This window comes from Ictidomys tridecemlineatus, chromosome 10 (assembly GCF_052094955.1).
Source record: "Ictidomys tridecemlineatus isolate mIctTri1 chromosome 10, mIctTri1.hap1, whole genome shotgun sequence".
NCBI lineage: Eukaryota > Metazoa > Chordata > Mammalia > Rodentia > Sciuridae > Ictidomys > Ictidomys tridecemlineatus.
The window spans coordinates 13,158,092-13,172,150 of record NC_135486.1 but is presented as its reverse complement, the minus strand read 5'-3'; the positions used below and the strand labels follow the sequence as shown (position 1 = coordinate 13,172,150).

Genomic DNA, 14,059 nt, shown 5'->3' with positions numbered 1-14,059 from the left:
TCACTACATTCCTTCTAGACTTAAGCAAATAACTACAATTTCATGAACCTTTAAGAGTCAACTGATATGCTATCTATAGCTGAGTGCACTGTGAGCTTATGTTACCAAAAATGTGAGTTTTGGGAGAAAACACAAAACTTGGGATAAAGAGACACAAAACTTAAGTTTGAATATGGAGATAACAAAAATGGTTCCTGGACCTGGGTGCTCAGTATGCACTGCTAATTTCTAGGAACTAATTAATTTTTAATGAAGGTTCATTGAACTTCACAAATAGTTTCTTCACTTTTCAAGCTGGATGGATTTTTACCTCAATATTTTCCTTTTTAAAACTGAGAGGGATATGGTGATTTAACAGAACATTTTTCTTATAAATTTACAAACTAAAATACAGGAAAACATATTCTTTTATTTCCTAGCACCATGAAAATATATAATAACAAAGAAACTAAAAAGATTCTATTCACTTTTTAAAAAAATATTTATTTTTTAGTTTTAGGTGAACACAAAATCTTTATTTTATTTTTATGTGGTGCTAAGGATTGAACCCAGTGCCTCATGCCTGCTAGGCGAGCACTCTACCACTGAGCCACAACATCAGCCCTATTCATTAATTTTATTACATAGAAACCAATGTCATAATTATTTGAAAAAATTAACATTTATTTAAAGATATAAATAGTTCATCTAAGCAATCATTATAGTGAAAAACAAATATAGCTCTAAGGCAAGAATAATATAAGCAGTAGTAAAATACAACATTTTGTGTGCATAAAGGGTCAGTTTTATCTGAACTCATGCCTATTCTCTGATTACTGATTTTTTTTCAAATGAGATTTATAAAAATACGTCTGAGGTCTTGAGCATATGTAAATTTTTACATTGGGATTATTGCTATAGTTTTAGGTTTAAAAAAAAAAGACCAACATCAATGAATGCCCACGTCCATCCCCTTCATTTGCTTATCTGATGTTAACTTATATATACATCATTTATCTTTACTTTCCTATCATTTATGTTTTAATCTTCAGGCTTGAAACAGCCCTCCCTACTTACCAATTGACACATTCACATACTTTTAAAAATATAATTTTGAGTGATTGAAGACATTTTGGTATAGTAAAAAATATTTGTGGCCCAATCTATACTTTCTTATCATAGAGGAATTTCAGAACTGGAAATACCTAAAGAAATAATTTAATCTAACACTCTTACCTTTTAGAATCTTTTGTAATCTGGATGCCCAATGAGACACAATTGGTTAGTCAGAGAGCTGGGACCAGAATTCATGTGTCAGGATTCCCAATTCATTGTTTAATCTCTTTCAAGGTTACTAGAACATCTGAGTAAAGATACTTTTGGTCTTTTGACTTTTGAATTCAGCCTCTTTTGTCCTTATTTGTATGTAGGTTTAAATAAATGAAAGGAGAGTTAGGCCCTCCCTTTCCTTTGAGTGTAGAGTTAGGCCTTCCCTTTCCTTTGAGTGTCCATAACACTGCTCCTTCAGGGATGTAAACATTCATTCATTGCATAAACACTAAGTGTACCACAGACCAGGAACTATGCTTGGCAGTGAGAAATAGAGATACCTAAATAGATAATTATAATACAGTGTGATAATTGCTATAATAGAAGTTTATATAGGTCAAAAAGGACTAGTATAAATGGCTAAATATGTTAGGAAAAATAAAGGCTTTTTAGAGACAGTAACACTTAAACTGACTTAAAAAGGAGGAACAGGAATTTATAAAGCAAATAAAGAAGAGAAAGGGTACTTCAGGCAGAGGGAATTCTATCTTCAAAAACAAATCACAAACTGTAGTAAATAATTTATTCTTCTAGTCTTTATCTTACTGTGCTGCGATCTATTTATTTATCTGCTTAGATATAGCTATGGCCTCCTGGAGAACCAAAATTTTATTTTATTTTTATTTTTTATAGTGCCTCTCATATAGTAAGCATTTGATACAATTTTGCTGACTGAAAAATTTAGGTAATTATTCTTCTACTGTATTAGTTTAGAATAATTAGGGACTGGGTCTATAATTTTGATAGGACTTAACTAATGATTATTTATTTTTTAAAATTTTTAAATGAATACAAACACTTTGTACATACTTTTTGAGGGTATACAATCTCTTCTCGGAGGAAAGTGTTTTCTCCCGCATTCCTGTCAAAGAGACCCCAGTCCATCTTTAGATCCCAGATGAGGGTATAACAGGAACTAATGATATAAAAGACAATCCACAGGTAAAAGAATACCATGGTATCTGAGTGACCTCGTTCTGAAGAAGGAAAGGGGAAGAGGAGAAAAAGAGAATTACTAAAGTTAAACAAAATTCTTAACTAAATAAAACTATAATTAAACAGCTGATAATTTTTATAGTGCCCCATAAAGAAGTAAAACTTTAAATGAATCTCCTTAGTAGTATCACTGTTTAACAAAGGTTAAATAATACCATTTGTTCCCCTGTGGTCCAAAGTAATCATAAAATAATCAATGGGGCTGGGGATGTGGCTCAAGTGGTAGCACGCTCGCCTGGCATGCGTGGGGCGCTGGGTTCAATCCTCATTACCACATAAAAATAAAAGATGTTGTGTCCACAGAAAACTAAAAAATAAATATTAAAAAATTCTCTCTCTCTCTCTAAAAAAATAATAATCAATGAACATACAGAATTTGTACAATGTGAATTTGGAGTTTAGGAGGCTCTATACTGAATACATAAAAATCCAAATAACTGCAAAAGAGGTTTTAAAAATGTCATTTTAATTTTTACCATCAGGTGGCAGCTTAGGGTAAAAGATGAAAAAAAAATTAGAAACAAAGAATGTGCTGCATTTGCTTTAAGCAAGTGTTGGGTTGTTTTTGCTTTAGAACATTTCCTTTGTACACTTACATCTTGTCAACACTTAATGTGGAAACAATCAAATAATCCTAGAATAAATGTCAGAAAGCAAATTTTAAGGACATATGAAAGGCAAATCACAAAGCAAAACATGATATTTTTATTTTATGGGTATTATTGATACAAAGGCCTAATTTGGCTTTATCCCGGAAACATGATAAAATAACTTTGGCTTTATGCTGAGAACTATCAAACACACTAAATCAGAATAAAAATATTTTTCAAATGTAGTTATACAATTTAATTTTTTTTTGGCTTTAAGTGTTTCACATATTCTCTAAAATATTTCTTTGGTAAGTTCTAGAGTCATTATGATGCTCTAAGTGTTCTTTAGATGCAGGATACAGGTATAAAAATACTAATTTGGTTCTGAATTACCAGAAAAAAAAAGATGTAAAACATCTAAATTTTAAAAAAAGTTTCAATTTTGATCAGTTTCTCAAAGGTAGAGAAAACAAAGTCTATATCATGCATTATCCATAATCTTTCCTATTTACCTAGATAAGCATTTATTAATCATTTTAAGGCTAATAATATTATGTACAGTATGATTTCAAAGGTAATTATTGTAAATTTGTAATCTAGTATGTGAAATAGACATTTGTTATTGATGATAAATTTGAGCTCAAAATGAAGCACACACAAAGTTCTGTGAGAACATCACGAAGAACAGTAATATTTCCAACAGTAGGAAATGAGAGGAAGTAGCCTTTGAGTTATTTCTAGTAGAACAATACACAGTATTATAAAAGACAGATGAGGTAAGATCATTCAAGAATGAAGGAAGATAAAGAGAAGGCATGGGACAGGAAAGCACAAATGTTTAAAAGGCTACAAGTAATCAACATCAAGTGAAGGTGACATACCGAGGATGTGAGAGAACTGGTATGATTTGAAATGAAAAGGAATTTTGGGTCTGACTGTGGAAAGCCTTCTTGGGTCTTAGGAAAGGGGGAAAGATCTGTATTTTGTAAAAATAACTGGTTGGTCAGTTACTTACATCTGTATTACTTAGTTGTTTTTAAAAAATAGATACCTCAGAGCTCTAATGTTATGTCAAAGTCAGTTTGTATCAGCTCATAAGAATGGATTTGCTGAATAAAAAGAAATTTTGGATGCTTGTTGTTAAATACAAAATTAAAAATCAAGTCACAGTGATTTATTATCAGCTATATTAAAAATAAAAGTAATAAAATATAGTTCATCACTTCCTAATAGTACCAAATTTCACTATTATCTATTTTTTGAGGTTATATATATTTATTCTATTTGTATGATGGAAATACAGTGCTGTGTTCTTGTATATCTTTTCCTAACTCTATATTCAATGTTATTATTTTAGTAACCTAAAACTGGCTACAGTGGAAATATTTATACCATGGAAATCAGCAAACACTACAAATCAGTGCTCCCTATCACCACTCCCAACTAAGAGCTGGTTTGTTAAAGATATACTAGTATACATCACTGTTGAGCTTCTTCTCTTAGAAAGTTAGTGGTAGGGAAAAGTATCTGCTATTCAAAAAGTGGTTCACAAGTGATTCTTATGAACACCCCAGCTTGGATAAACATATTTTCAGGTTTAATTATTTCCATAAAAACTTTTCTTTATCAAAAGCATACTGGGAGTCTGGTGCAGTGATGCATGGCTGTAATACCAGCAATTCAGCAGGGTGGCGCAAGAGGGTCACAGGTTCAAGGCCAGTCTCAATGAGATCCTGTCTCAAAAAACAAAACCAGCATGTTGCTGTATACATGTAATCCTTATAGCTCTGGAGGATGAGGTAGGAGGATTCCAAATTCAAAGCCAGTCTCAGCAACTCAGTGAGGCCCTAAGCAACTTAGCCAGACCCTGTCGCAAAGTGAAAAAAAAAAAAAAAAAAAAAAGAGGGTGGGGGGTGGGGGCCGAGTTCAATCCCTGGAACCAAAAAATAAAATAAAAATAAAAACAACTAAAATATAGTTCAATGGTAGAGTGCCCCTGTGTTCGGTTCCTACTACCACATGCATGCAAACGCTCGCGCACCCACACAAATGTTGAATTGAATATCTATACGACATTGTATGTATGAATTATTAATTTAAAATGTCAAATTATTTATAACTAAATAGAGTTGGATGTATTCTGACATGTTTATTTCATTCTATACAGAAATACGGTCTTGCTGAGTAGAATCATTCAATCACTCCTATCATGGTTGTTTTAAAAAAGAATGCTATAATTCATATACAAAGGTTTGCAAAGAATAAAGTAAATTTAGCAACTTAATAAAAGTCATTCTTCTCATGTTTCCACAAGATGAACACGAAGAGATGAAGACAAGCAACTTAACTATAAATTATACCAGCAACTTTTAAGTTGAATTTTTAGCATGTGCCACTTATTCTACAAATATTACTTTACTAACTTTTCCAACACAATGATACCATTTTGTTTGCTAGTACAAGTGAGGACATGAGAATAGAGTAATAGATACATTAGGTAGAAAATTACAAAATGACTATTTCTCAAATGAGCATATGTACTATCAAGTCCTACTAGTGAAAACCGATTCTTTCCTTCTTCACTAATTACTGAAGAAATAACTGAGTTTAATTTATCAAGTAAAATGAGATTGTAGAAAAAGTGAAATAAAAACAATAGATAATGAAACTAAAAGCAACGTACTAATTTTTCAGTATTCCTAGATTTTTAATCCTATCCTTACAGTATAATTCTTAAAATGGCACAATGGGTCAGGTATTTCTCTTATTCAAGCCCATATTATTTCTGTGAAACTTTAATGAAACACACACGAGGAATGACTTTTAAATAAACATATATTCTTATAGAATATTTCACAGGAAGCAATATTTATCTTATGGACTTCCTCAACGATTAGCATATACTTGGTCTACATTTTAGTCTCATTTTAATTATTGCCCTCATTTGATCTTCCCCATTTCCCAAATGAAGACTGCCTCTCCCTGAAATCATCTGCCTTCATTGGTATTCAGAGGATATACTGAAAAGATATTATCACTTTAGGCAAGCAATTACATCTTATTCTCTCTTGGCTAACCCCAGTAGTCCACTTTAGTGATGTTCAGAATCACAGAAAATCAAGTCATTGCTATTCTACCCTAAGCTTATATCTATTACACACCTGCCACATTAGAAGCATAATTCATACTGAACATATTTATGGTAATAACATCTGCTGAATCAAAAACAAACAAAAATAAATTTCTTAGAGCTGTGTACCCACAGTCATTGTAGGAATGATAAAAGTGAAATAATGAGTCAGGAAAAGTGGTAATAGAGAAACCAGAATAATTACATACAGAAATCATTCTAAATCATGTTTCAGGAAAGAAATTTTGAAAAATGAAAAAAAGCAACACCCTGTCAAGAGAGAAAGTAAATAGTTTTCTTTTCACCTTATATCTTTCTGCTGTGGTAAGCTTATTAGTATTTAATCTGAAATTAAACACAAAAATGAGAGAGTAGACATAACTTTCAAAACCCCAGCCTATGATTGAGCTTTAATATCTGGCAAATCCTCAATCTATTCTTATAACCTAAACAAACAAAAAACTTGCTGAATTATAATTAGTGATGTTTTCTGAAAAATGAATTAATACACAATAGTTCCCAACTTATGATGGTTTGACTTCCAGTTTCTGACATTATAAGAGCGTGAAAGCCATATGCATTCAGAAGAAATCATTCTTTGGATTTTGATCTTTTCTTAGGCTACTGATGACAGGCAGCAGCAGTGAACACAGATATGGTAAACCATGAGACTGTGATTGTAAACAATTAACACTATATTATATTGTGTTTCTAAGCAATGATGTTTAGAAGGTTAGGTGTATTAAATGCATTTTTCACTTTGCAATACTTTCCGTCTACAATGCGCTTATTGGGCTCCAAACATACAATAAGTTGTAAGCTAAGAACTCAGTAAATATTCTCCTGATCTTTACTGTGTTTTATTTAAAAGGGGAGATCACATGTAATTACTCCCTTGGTGATTACCATTTTTAGCCTGAGGGCATTATTATTCCCATTTTACAGTTTAAGAGTGTCAGTAAGTGGGAAGATAACTGAATTTGAAATTAGAGAAGACCTGGGTTTGAATCCAGACCCCAATTTTGTGATTATAGAAAATTTATACTCTTAAAATGATTGACACAAAAATGGAACTGATTAGGACTAAGTATAAAAAGGGAGAACCAGAAATAGGAATCTTCATGCAAGAAGTGTTTTGTACTAGATGGTGTTGTTTCTCCATGTTCATCTTGACTTGAATATGAAAAAACAGTTTCACAAGACTATGAACATTAAAAACATTTCTAAGAGTACTGGGGGAATGGCTCAGAGGTCAAGTGCTTGTTTAGCATGCAAAAGGCTAGGTTTGATCTCTAGCATTGAAAAAAAAATTTAAGATAGTGTAGAAAAATTGAATTTAAAAGACAAGCACATGGGCTGAGGGTATATAATTCAATGATAGGGCACATGCTTAGCATGAGTGAAGCCTTGAATTCCATCCTTAGCACCAACCCACTTCATCCTGCCCCTCCAAGAAACCTGAAAAATCAAAACCCATACACAAACCCCCCAAACTATATACATATTATTATTTCACATTGTATGGAAAATTATGTCTATAGGAAAAAATAAAAAGTGGTCATCCTAGATGAAGGATAAGATTAAAGGGTCTCTCTTTCTAAATTATTTGAAGTTTATAGTCATATATGTCTATCCATGTTTTAATTATATAATTAAAACTAAAAGAAACAGCTAAAGTTCAAGAAATAAAACCAAGAATTAATAAGTAGGATAGCAAAAATTAAAGTTTCTTTACAGCAAAGGAAACAAGAGCATGAATAGAGAGCCTAGAGTGAGAGAAAACCTTTGCCAATACTTTTCCTACAGGGATTAATATCCAGAATAAAGACTTCAAAAAACTTCACACACACACACACACACACACACACACACACACTCTCTCTCTCTCTCTCTCTCTCTCTCTCTTTTTCCCAAATAACCCAATCAAAAGACCTGTTTAGATATTTCTCAAAAGAAGAAATACAGATCACCAAAAAAATATAAAAAAATGCTTGACATTCTTAGCAATCCATGAGATTCAAATAAAAACTACACTGAGATTTTATATCACTTCAATCAGAATGGTAACCATCAAGAATTTGACCATTTCTGATGAGGATGTGAAGGAAAAGATAAACTTCTACATTGTTGGTGGGACTGCAAGTTGGTATAACCACTGTATTCCTGAAAACACTAGGAAATGGAACCACCATATAACCAGCTATCCTAGTCCTTGGTATTTATACTAAAGAACTAAAATCAGCATACCATAGTGATCAATGTTTATAGCAGTATAATTCACAATGGCCAAGTTATGCCTAAACAGCTTTTTTCTTTTTCTTTCCCTCTCACCTCCCCACCCATTCCTCTTCCTTTCTTCCTTCATGCCAGGCAACTGTTCTAACACTGACCCACATCTCTAGCTCCTATAATAGCCACATTATGGAACCAACCTCAGAGTCAATCAACAGATGAATGGATAAAGAAAATGTGGTATATAGTCATATAATGGGCTTCACACGAGCTAGGCAAATACTCTACTGCTGAGCCACAACCCCAGCCCTGATATATTGTTTTTTATAGTAAAAAATGGCATGTAGGTACTCCTTTATTAATCCAACAAAGGTTTACTGAGTGTCTACTATAACCTGCTTTGTTTATCTATTTATTTTTGGTACTGGGGATTGAATCCAGGAGCTCTTTACCATTGAGCTATTATCACCAATTGTAAGGAAGAATTAAATTATGTCATTTGCTGGTAAATGGATGGAACTAGACAACATCATTGTAAGTGAAATAAGCCAGACTCAGAAAGTTAAAGGTCAAGTCCAATGAACTTCTATTTCCCCTCCCCTCCCTTCCTTAATGGATGTTAGCATCCGCATATCAGAGAGAACATTCAGCCTTTGGATTTTTTGGGATTGGCTTATTTCACTTAGCATGACAGTCTCTAGTTCCATCCATTTACCAGCAAATGCCATAATTCATTCTTCTTTATGGCTGAGTAATATTTCATTGTGTACATATATCTCATTTTCTTTATTGACAAAGGGGAATGAAGGGAGGGGAGGAAGGAAGGGGATAGTAAAGACAGGAGAATGAATTGGACATAAACTTTCCTACATCCATAAATGAATATGACCAGGTAACTCCACATCATGTTCAACCATAGGAATGGGATCCTAATTAGAATAAATTATACTTCATGTATGTACAATATGTCAAATACATTCTACTGTCATACAGAATGACAGTATATTTTAGATATACTGTCATGTATATCTAAAAAGAACAAAGAATGTTAAAGGTGGAATATTTTCTCTCATATGTAGAAGGGAGGGAGAGGAAGGAAGGAGGAGAAAGAGAGAGAGAGAGAGAGGGAGGGAGGAAAGAAGGACACTGGGAACTACTGGGGTACAAAATCTACCAAATTATGCTATGTCTATGTATGAACATACTCCAATGAGACTTGCATACATATATGAACATATACATATTTATAATCCATTAATGAATATATAACATGTATAGTACACTAACTAAAATAATAATAATAAAAGCGAGATTAGTGGATGAGGGAGAGGGAGGAGGGGAGAGAAAGTGAAGGTACTGTGGAATAAGGCTGATCAAATTATGCTATATATATGAATATGGCATAATGAATCCCAGTACTATGTACAATTATAATACATCAATAAAAAGAAAAAGAAAAAGGAAGACAGCGGACTAAAAGGAAACAGTTGTTATTAGGGTAGTTACATTAGTGATTTAAACAAGTCTTTAATATTGCTATATTGTTTTTTTCCCCTTCACCTTTACACCCATTGTATTATGACACTGTTAAAAATAGCCAAAATGTGAAATCAGCCAAGGTGCTCAACCACATATGAACAGACTAAAGACTGTGTTATTGTGGTGAATAAATTGATATTACTTGTTGCTATACTGTTTTTTTAAATATCTTTTTTAAAAAAATATTTTTTATTTTTTTAGTTGTAGCTGAACACAACACCTTTATTTATTTATTTATCTATCTATTTATTTATTTATTTTTATGTGGTGCTGAGGATCAAACCCAGGGCCTCACACGTGCTAGGCAGGCAAGTACTCTACTGCTGAGCCACAACCTCAGCCTTGATATATTGTTTTTTTTATAGTAAAAAATGGCATGTAGGTACTCCTTTATTAATCCAACAAAGGTTTACTGAGTGTCTACTATAAGCTGCTTTTTTTATCTTATTTTTTTTAAAGAGAGAGAATTTTTAATATTTATTTTTTAGTTTTTGGCGGACACAACATCTTTCTTTGTATGTGGTGCTGAGGATCGAACCCAGGCCGCACGCATGCCAGGCGAGTGCGCTACCACTTGAGCCACATCCCCAGCCCTTGTTTGTCTATTTATTTTTGGTACTGGGGATTGAATCCAGGACACCTTTACCATTGAGCTATTATCACCAATTGTTTTTTATTTTGAGACAGGGTCTTGCTTAATTGCTGAAACTGGCCTTAAATTTGTGATTCTCTTGCCTCACCCTCTAAATTGCTGGGATTACAGGTGGTGTATGACTCCTGTTTCCTGTGATTTATTACCTAGATATAACACTTAAGATTAAATTTAAAGGAAAAATCTGCAACCTGGTATGTTCTGCAAACATTGGCTGAATGTCTACGGGGAAAGCAAGTATATTCTGGTGAATTAGGATGTACAGAAGAACCGTTAAGGGTTAAGCCTAAAAGAGGAGAGACAAAAACACAAGTTTAAATACAATTTTAGAACTATGCTTAGAGGATTTAGTTAGCCAGGCTTTTAGGAGGGAATATAGCCAGGTAAGGCTTCCTAAAAGATTTGTTACTTGAGCTGAACTCTGAAAGGACTTGAGTTAAACAGGTTTATGGAGCAGAGACCCATTTCCAGCAGAGTAGAAACCATTTATTCATTCAACAAATGGGCACCTGCTATATGTCAGGCACACAGTAGTGAATATTTTTCACAAAAGGGCAGACATATTCTCTGACTCACTGAGGCTCACTATTTATCATGGATAGATAATCATCATATACACACACAAAAATCTAATATTTCAGAGAGCAGAAAGTACCACGATGAAAACAGAAGAAAGTGATATGATTGAGATGAGCAGAAGTGTTAAGGCACAGGCAGTGTTCAGGCAGAGAAGATCTTTTTTTTTTTTTTTTTTTTTTTGATACCAGGGATTAAACTCAGGGGTACTCAACCACTGAGCTACATTCCTAGCCCCATTTTGTATTTTATTTAGGGACACTGTCTCACTGGTTTGCTTAGCACCTTGCTTACAGGAGTGCACCACCATGCCCAGCAGAGAAGATTTTAAGTAGGGTCTTGAGGAAGAAAAAGGAGTCAGTTATATGAAAAACTGAAGCAACAGTCATACATGTAATAATATATTTTTTTAGTGGCCATATTTGAAAAGGTAAAAAGAAACAGGTAAACTTAATTTTAATAATATATTTTATTTAATTCAACATATTTAAAATGTTTTAATTTTAGTAAACATTTGATATACATTCAATGCAAAATTATTGAGATCTTTTACATTATCTTGTTTATACTAAGCCCTTGAAGTTGAGTTTGTACTTTATACTTCACAGCATGTTTCAATTTAGACCAGGTACATTCTAGGGCAGGGGAGCTAGAACTGAGTGGTAGAGCATTTGCCTAGCATATATGAGGTTCTGTGTTTGACCCCATACACTAGAAAAAAAGAAAAGAAAACTGATAGACTAAGCACATTTCAAGTGTTAATAGTTACATGTACTAGTAGTTATATCACCGAGCAGTACAGTTTAAGATACTGTAGGGGTGGGGCTGGGGTTGTGGGTTAGCAGTAGAGTGCTCGCCTTGCACACATGAAGCACTGGGTTCCATCCTCAACATCACATAAAACTAAATAAATAAAATACAACTAAAAAATATTTTTTTAAAAAAGATATTGTAGGGGAGATGAATTAGGGGGTAAAGACTGAAAGGGCCCTGCTAGGCAAATGCACTATCACTGAATTACATCCTAAGTACCCAAGAATGTTTTAATTATTATATTAATAAAGTTGTCAGTTCAGTGAGAGAAATGATGAGGACTAGAATTGAGCATGAGTATAAGGCACAAATATGGAAGGCAAAATCTGAAAAACATTTAGGAACTAAATGAAGGTGAGATAAAGGATGCTTCCTACTTTTTAACCTGGATAACTGAGTGGAATGGTACCATGAACTGAGAGACAGAACATGTCACCTAAAGCAAGCTTAGGAAAAAAAAATGAATTTTGTTATGAATATTTTGACTTTGAGGTATCTAAGTGACAACAAGTGCAAGATGTCCAAAGATCAAATAGAAATAAAAATAAGAAGCTTAAAATACAATTTTGGGAGTCATACAGAGATTGTAACCATTTTGGAATCATCATAATAATTGATACTCTTTCAAGTAAACATTTCTGAGATAAATAAAAATTCAATAGTATAAGTTAGCAAAGGACAAAATGTAAATTTAGAAAGAATCTCTCATTCCTATGATATTCATTTTTGCACAGTACCTTATATTTCAACAAATATTTGGAGAAGGCAACAAAGATACTGAGCAGTCTACATATAATGTGTTCCTGAAAACGTGTATAAAATTAATGTGAAAAACACAATGAACAGACTTATATGTTACACAGAGATTGTTTCTCCAGAATTAAAAGGAAGTAACATAAGCTGAGCATGATGGCACATGCCTGTAATTCTGGTGACTCAGGAGGCTAGCAATGTTGATGTCAGTTTCAGAAATTTAACAAGACCCTGTCTCAAATTTTTAAAAAAGGAGGGGGTGCTGGGGATGTATCTCAGTGGTACAGTGCTTGCCTAGCATGAGCAAGATCCTTGGTTTAATCCCCTGTACTGTAAACCAACCAACAAACAAAAGTAATAACAAAATTTAATAATATTGGATAATACTAGGCTGGGGTTGTGACTCAGGGGTAGAGCGCTTGCCTAGCACGCATAAGGCACTGGGTTCAATTCTTAGCACAATATACAAATAAATAAAAATAACAACTAAAAAAAATTAATACCACCATCCCTTGCCCTCTAGTACCATCTTTAATGAGATGTTTCTAAAACTTTATATGCATTATTTGTTTTTCCCTTTACAACAAACTACTGTTGAACTTGAAATCCAATAAGTACCATATTGATAAAAAAAAAGTCAGATTTTTTAACATCTTATAATTTACATCTTTGTTTTAATTGTGTTTATAATATTCTGTATACCAAGAATTCCCATGCATTTCAAGAAAAATGGACAAAATACAATAAATATTCAATTACATAAATTCATTAGTATTTGTGAAGAAGTGATGTTGCCAAAACTCACTAGTTGGCAGTTAGTTCTATGAAGAGAAAAAAAGGAAAAAAAAGAAAAAAAAATCTTAATCATAAGAGAGGGGTGTGTGTGTGTGTGTGTGTGTGTGTGTGTGTGTGTGTCTTTCTTTCACCCTTTCTAATCTCATAATACCCAAATGTCCAGGTTTCAACTGAAAATCATTAGTCACACCATTAACCAAGAAAGATCTCAAACTGGATGAAAAAAAAAAACAAATTAAAAGCTGTCAAAACTGAGATGCCAGTGATGTTGGGATTATTGGATAATGATTTTAAAGTAGTCATGATAAAGAAGAGCCAAATGGAAATACTAGAACTGAAAATGCAATAAACAATCAAATAAATAAAAAACCCAGAAACTCAGCAAAACAGAGGGGCTAAAGGAATAAATCAGCAAGTGGAAAGACAGAACAACAGTAATTATATAACTTGAATAACAGAGAGAAAACAAACTCCAAAACAAACAATGTGCCCCTGCAACTTGGGGATCAGTGAGAGCATAAAAAATGATCTAACATTTGTTTTATTAAGATCCTAGAAAGAGAGGAAAGAAAGGATGTGAAAAAATATTTGAAGAAATAGTGACTGAAAATTCCACAAAATTGGGAAGAGATATAAACCTATATTTCAAGATGAGCAAACCCCAAATAGAATAAA

The 14,059-nt window shown here is 33.1% G+C and overlaps 1 protein-coding gene and 1 long non-coding RNA gene across 2 annotated transcripts in view; one reads left to right on the top strand and one right to left on the bottom strand.

The window, feature by feature from the left end:
• LOC144367132 (uncharacterized) overlaps nt 1-14,059 on the top strand; it is a 202,199-nt gene that overhangs the window by 5,089 nt on the left and 183,051 nt on the right. The window lies entirely within an intron of this gene.
• Xpr1 (xenotropic and polytropic retrovirus receptor 1) overlaps nt 1-14,059 on the bottom strand; it is a 172,492-nt gene that overhangs the window by 14,746 nt on the left and 143,687 nt on the right. Inside the window, exon 12 of the mRNA XM_078022430.1 lies at nt 2,119-2,285. Within this exon, the coding sequence (XP_077878556.1) occupies nt 2,119-2,285 (167 nt within the window). The remainder of the gene's footprint in view (nt 1-2,118; nt 2,286-14,059) is intronic.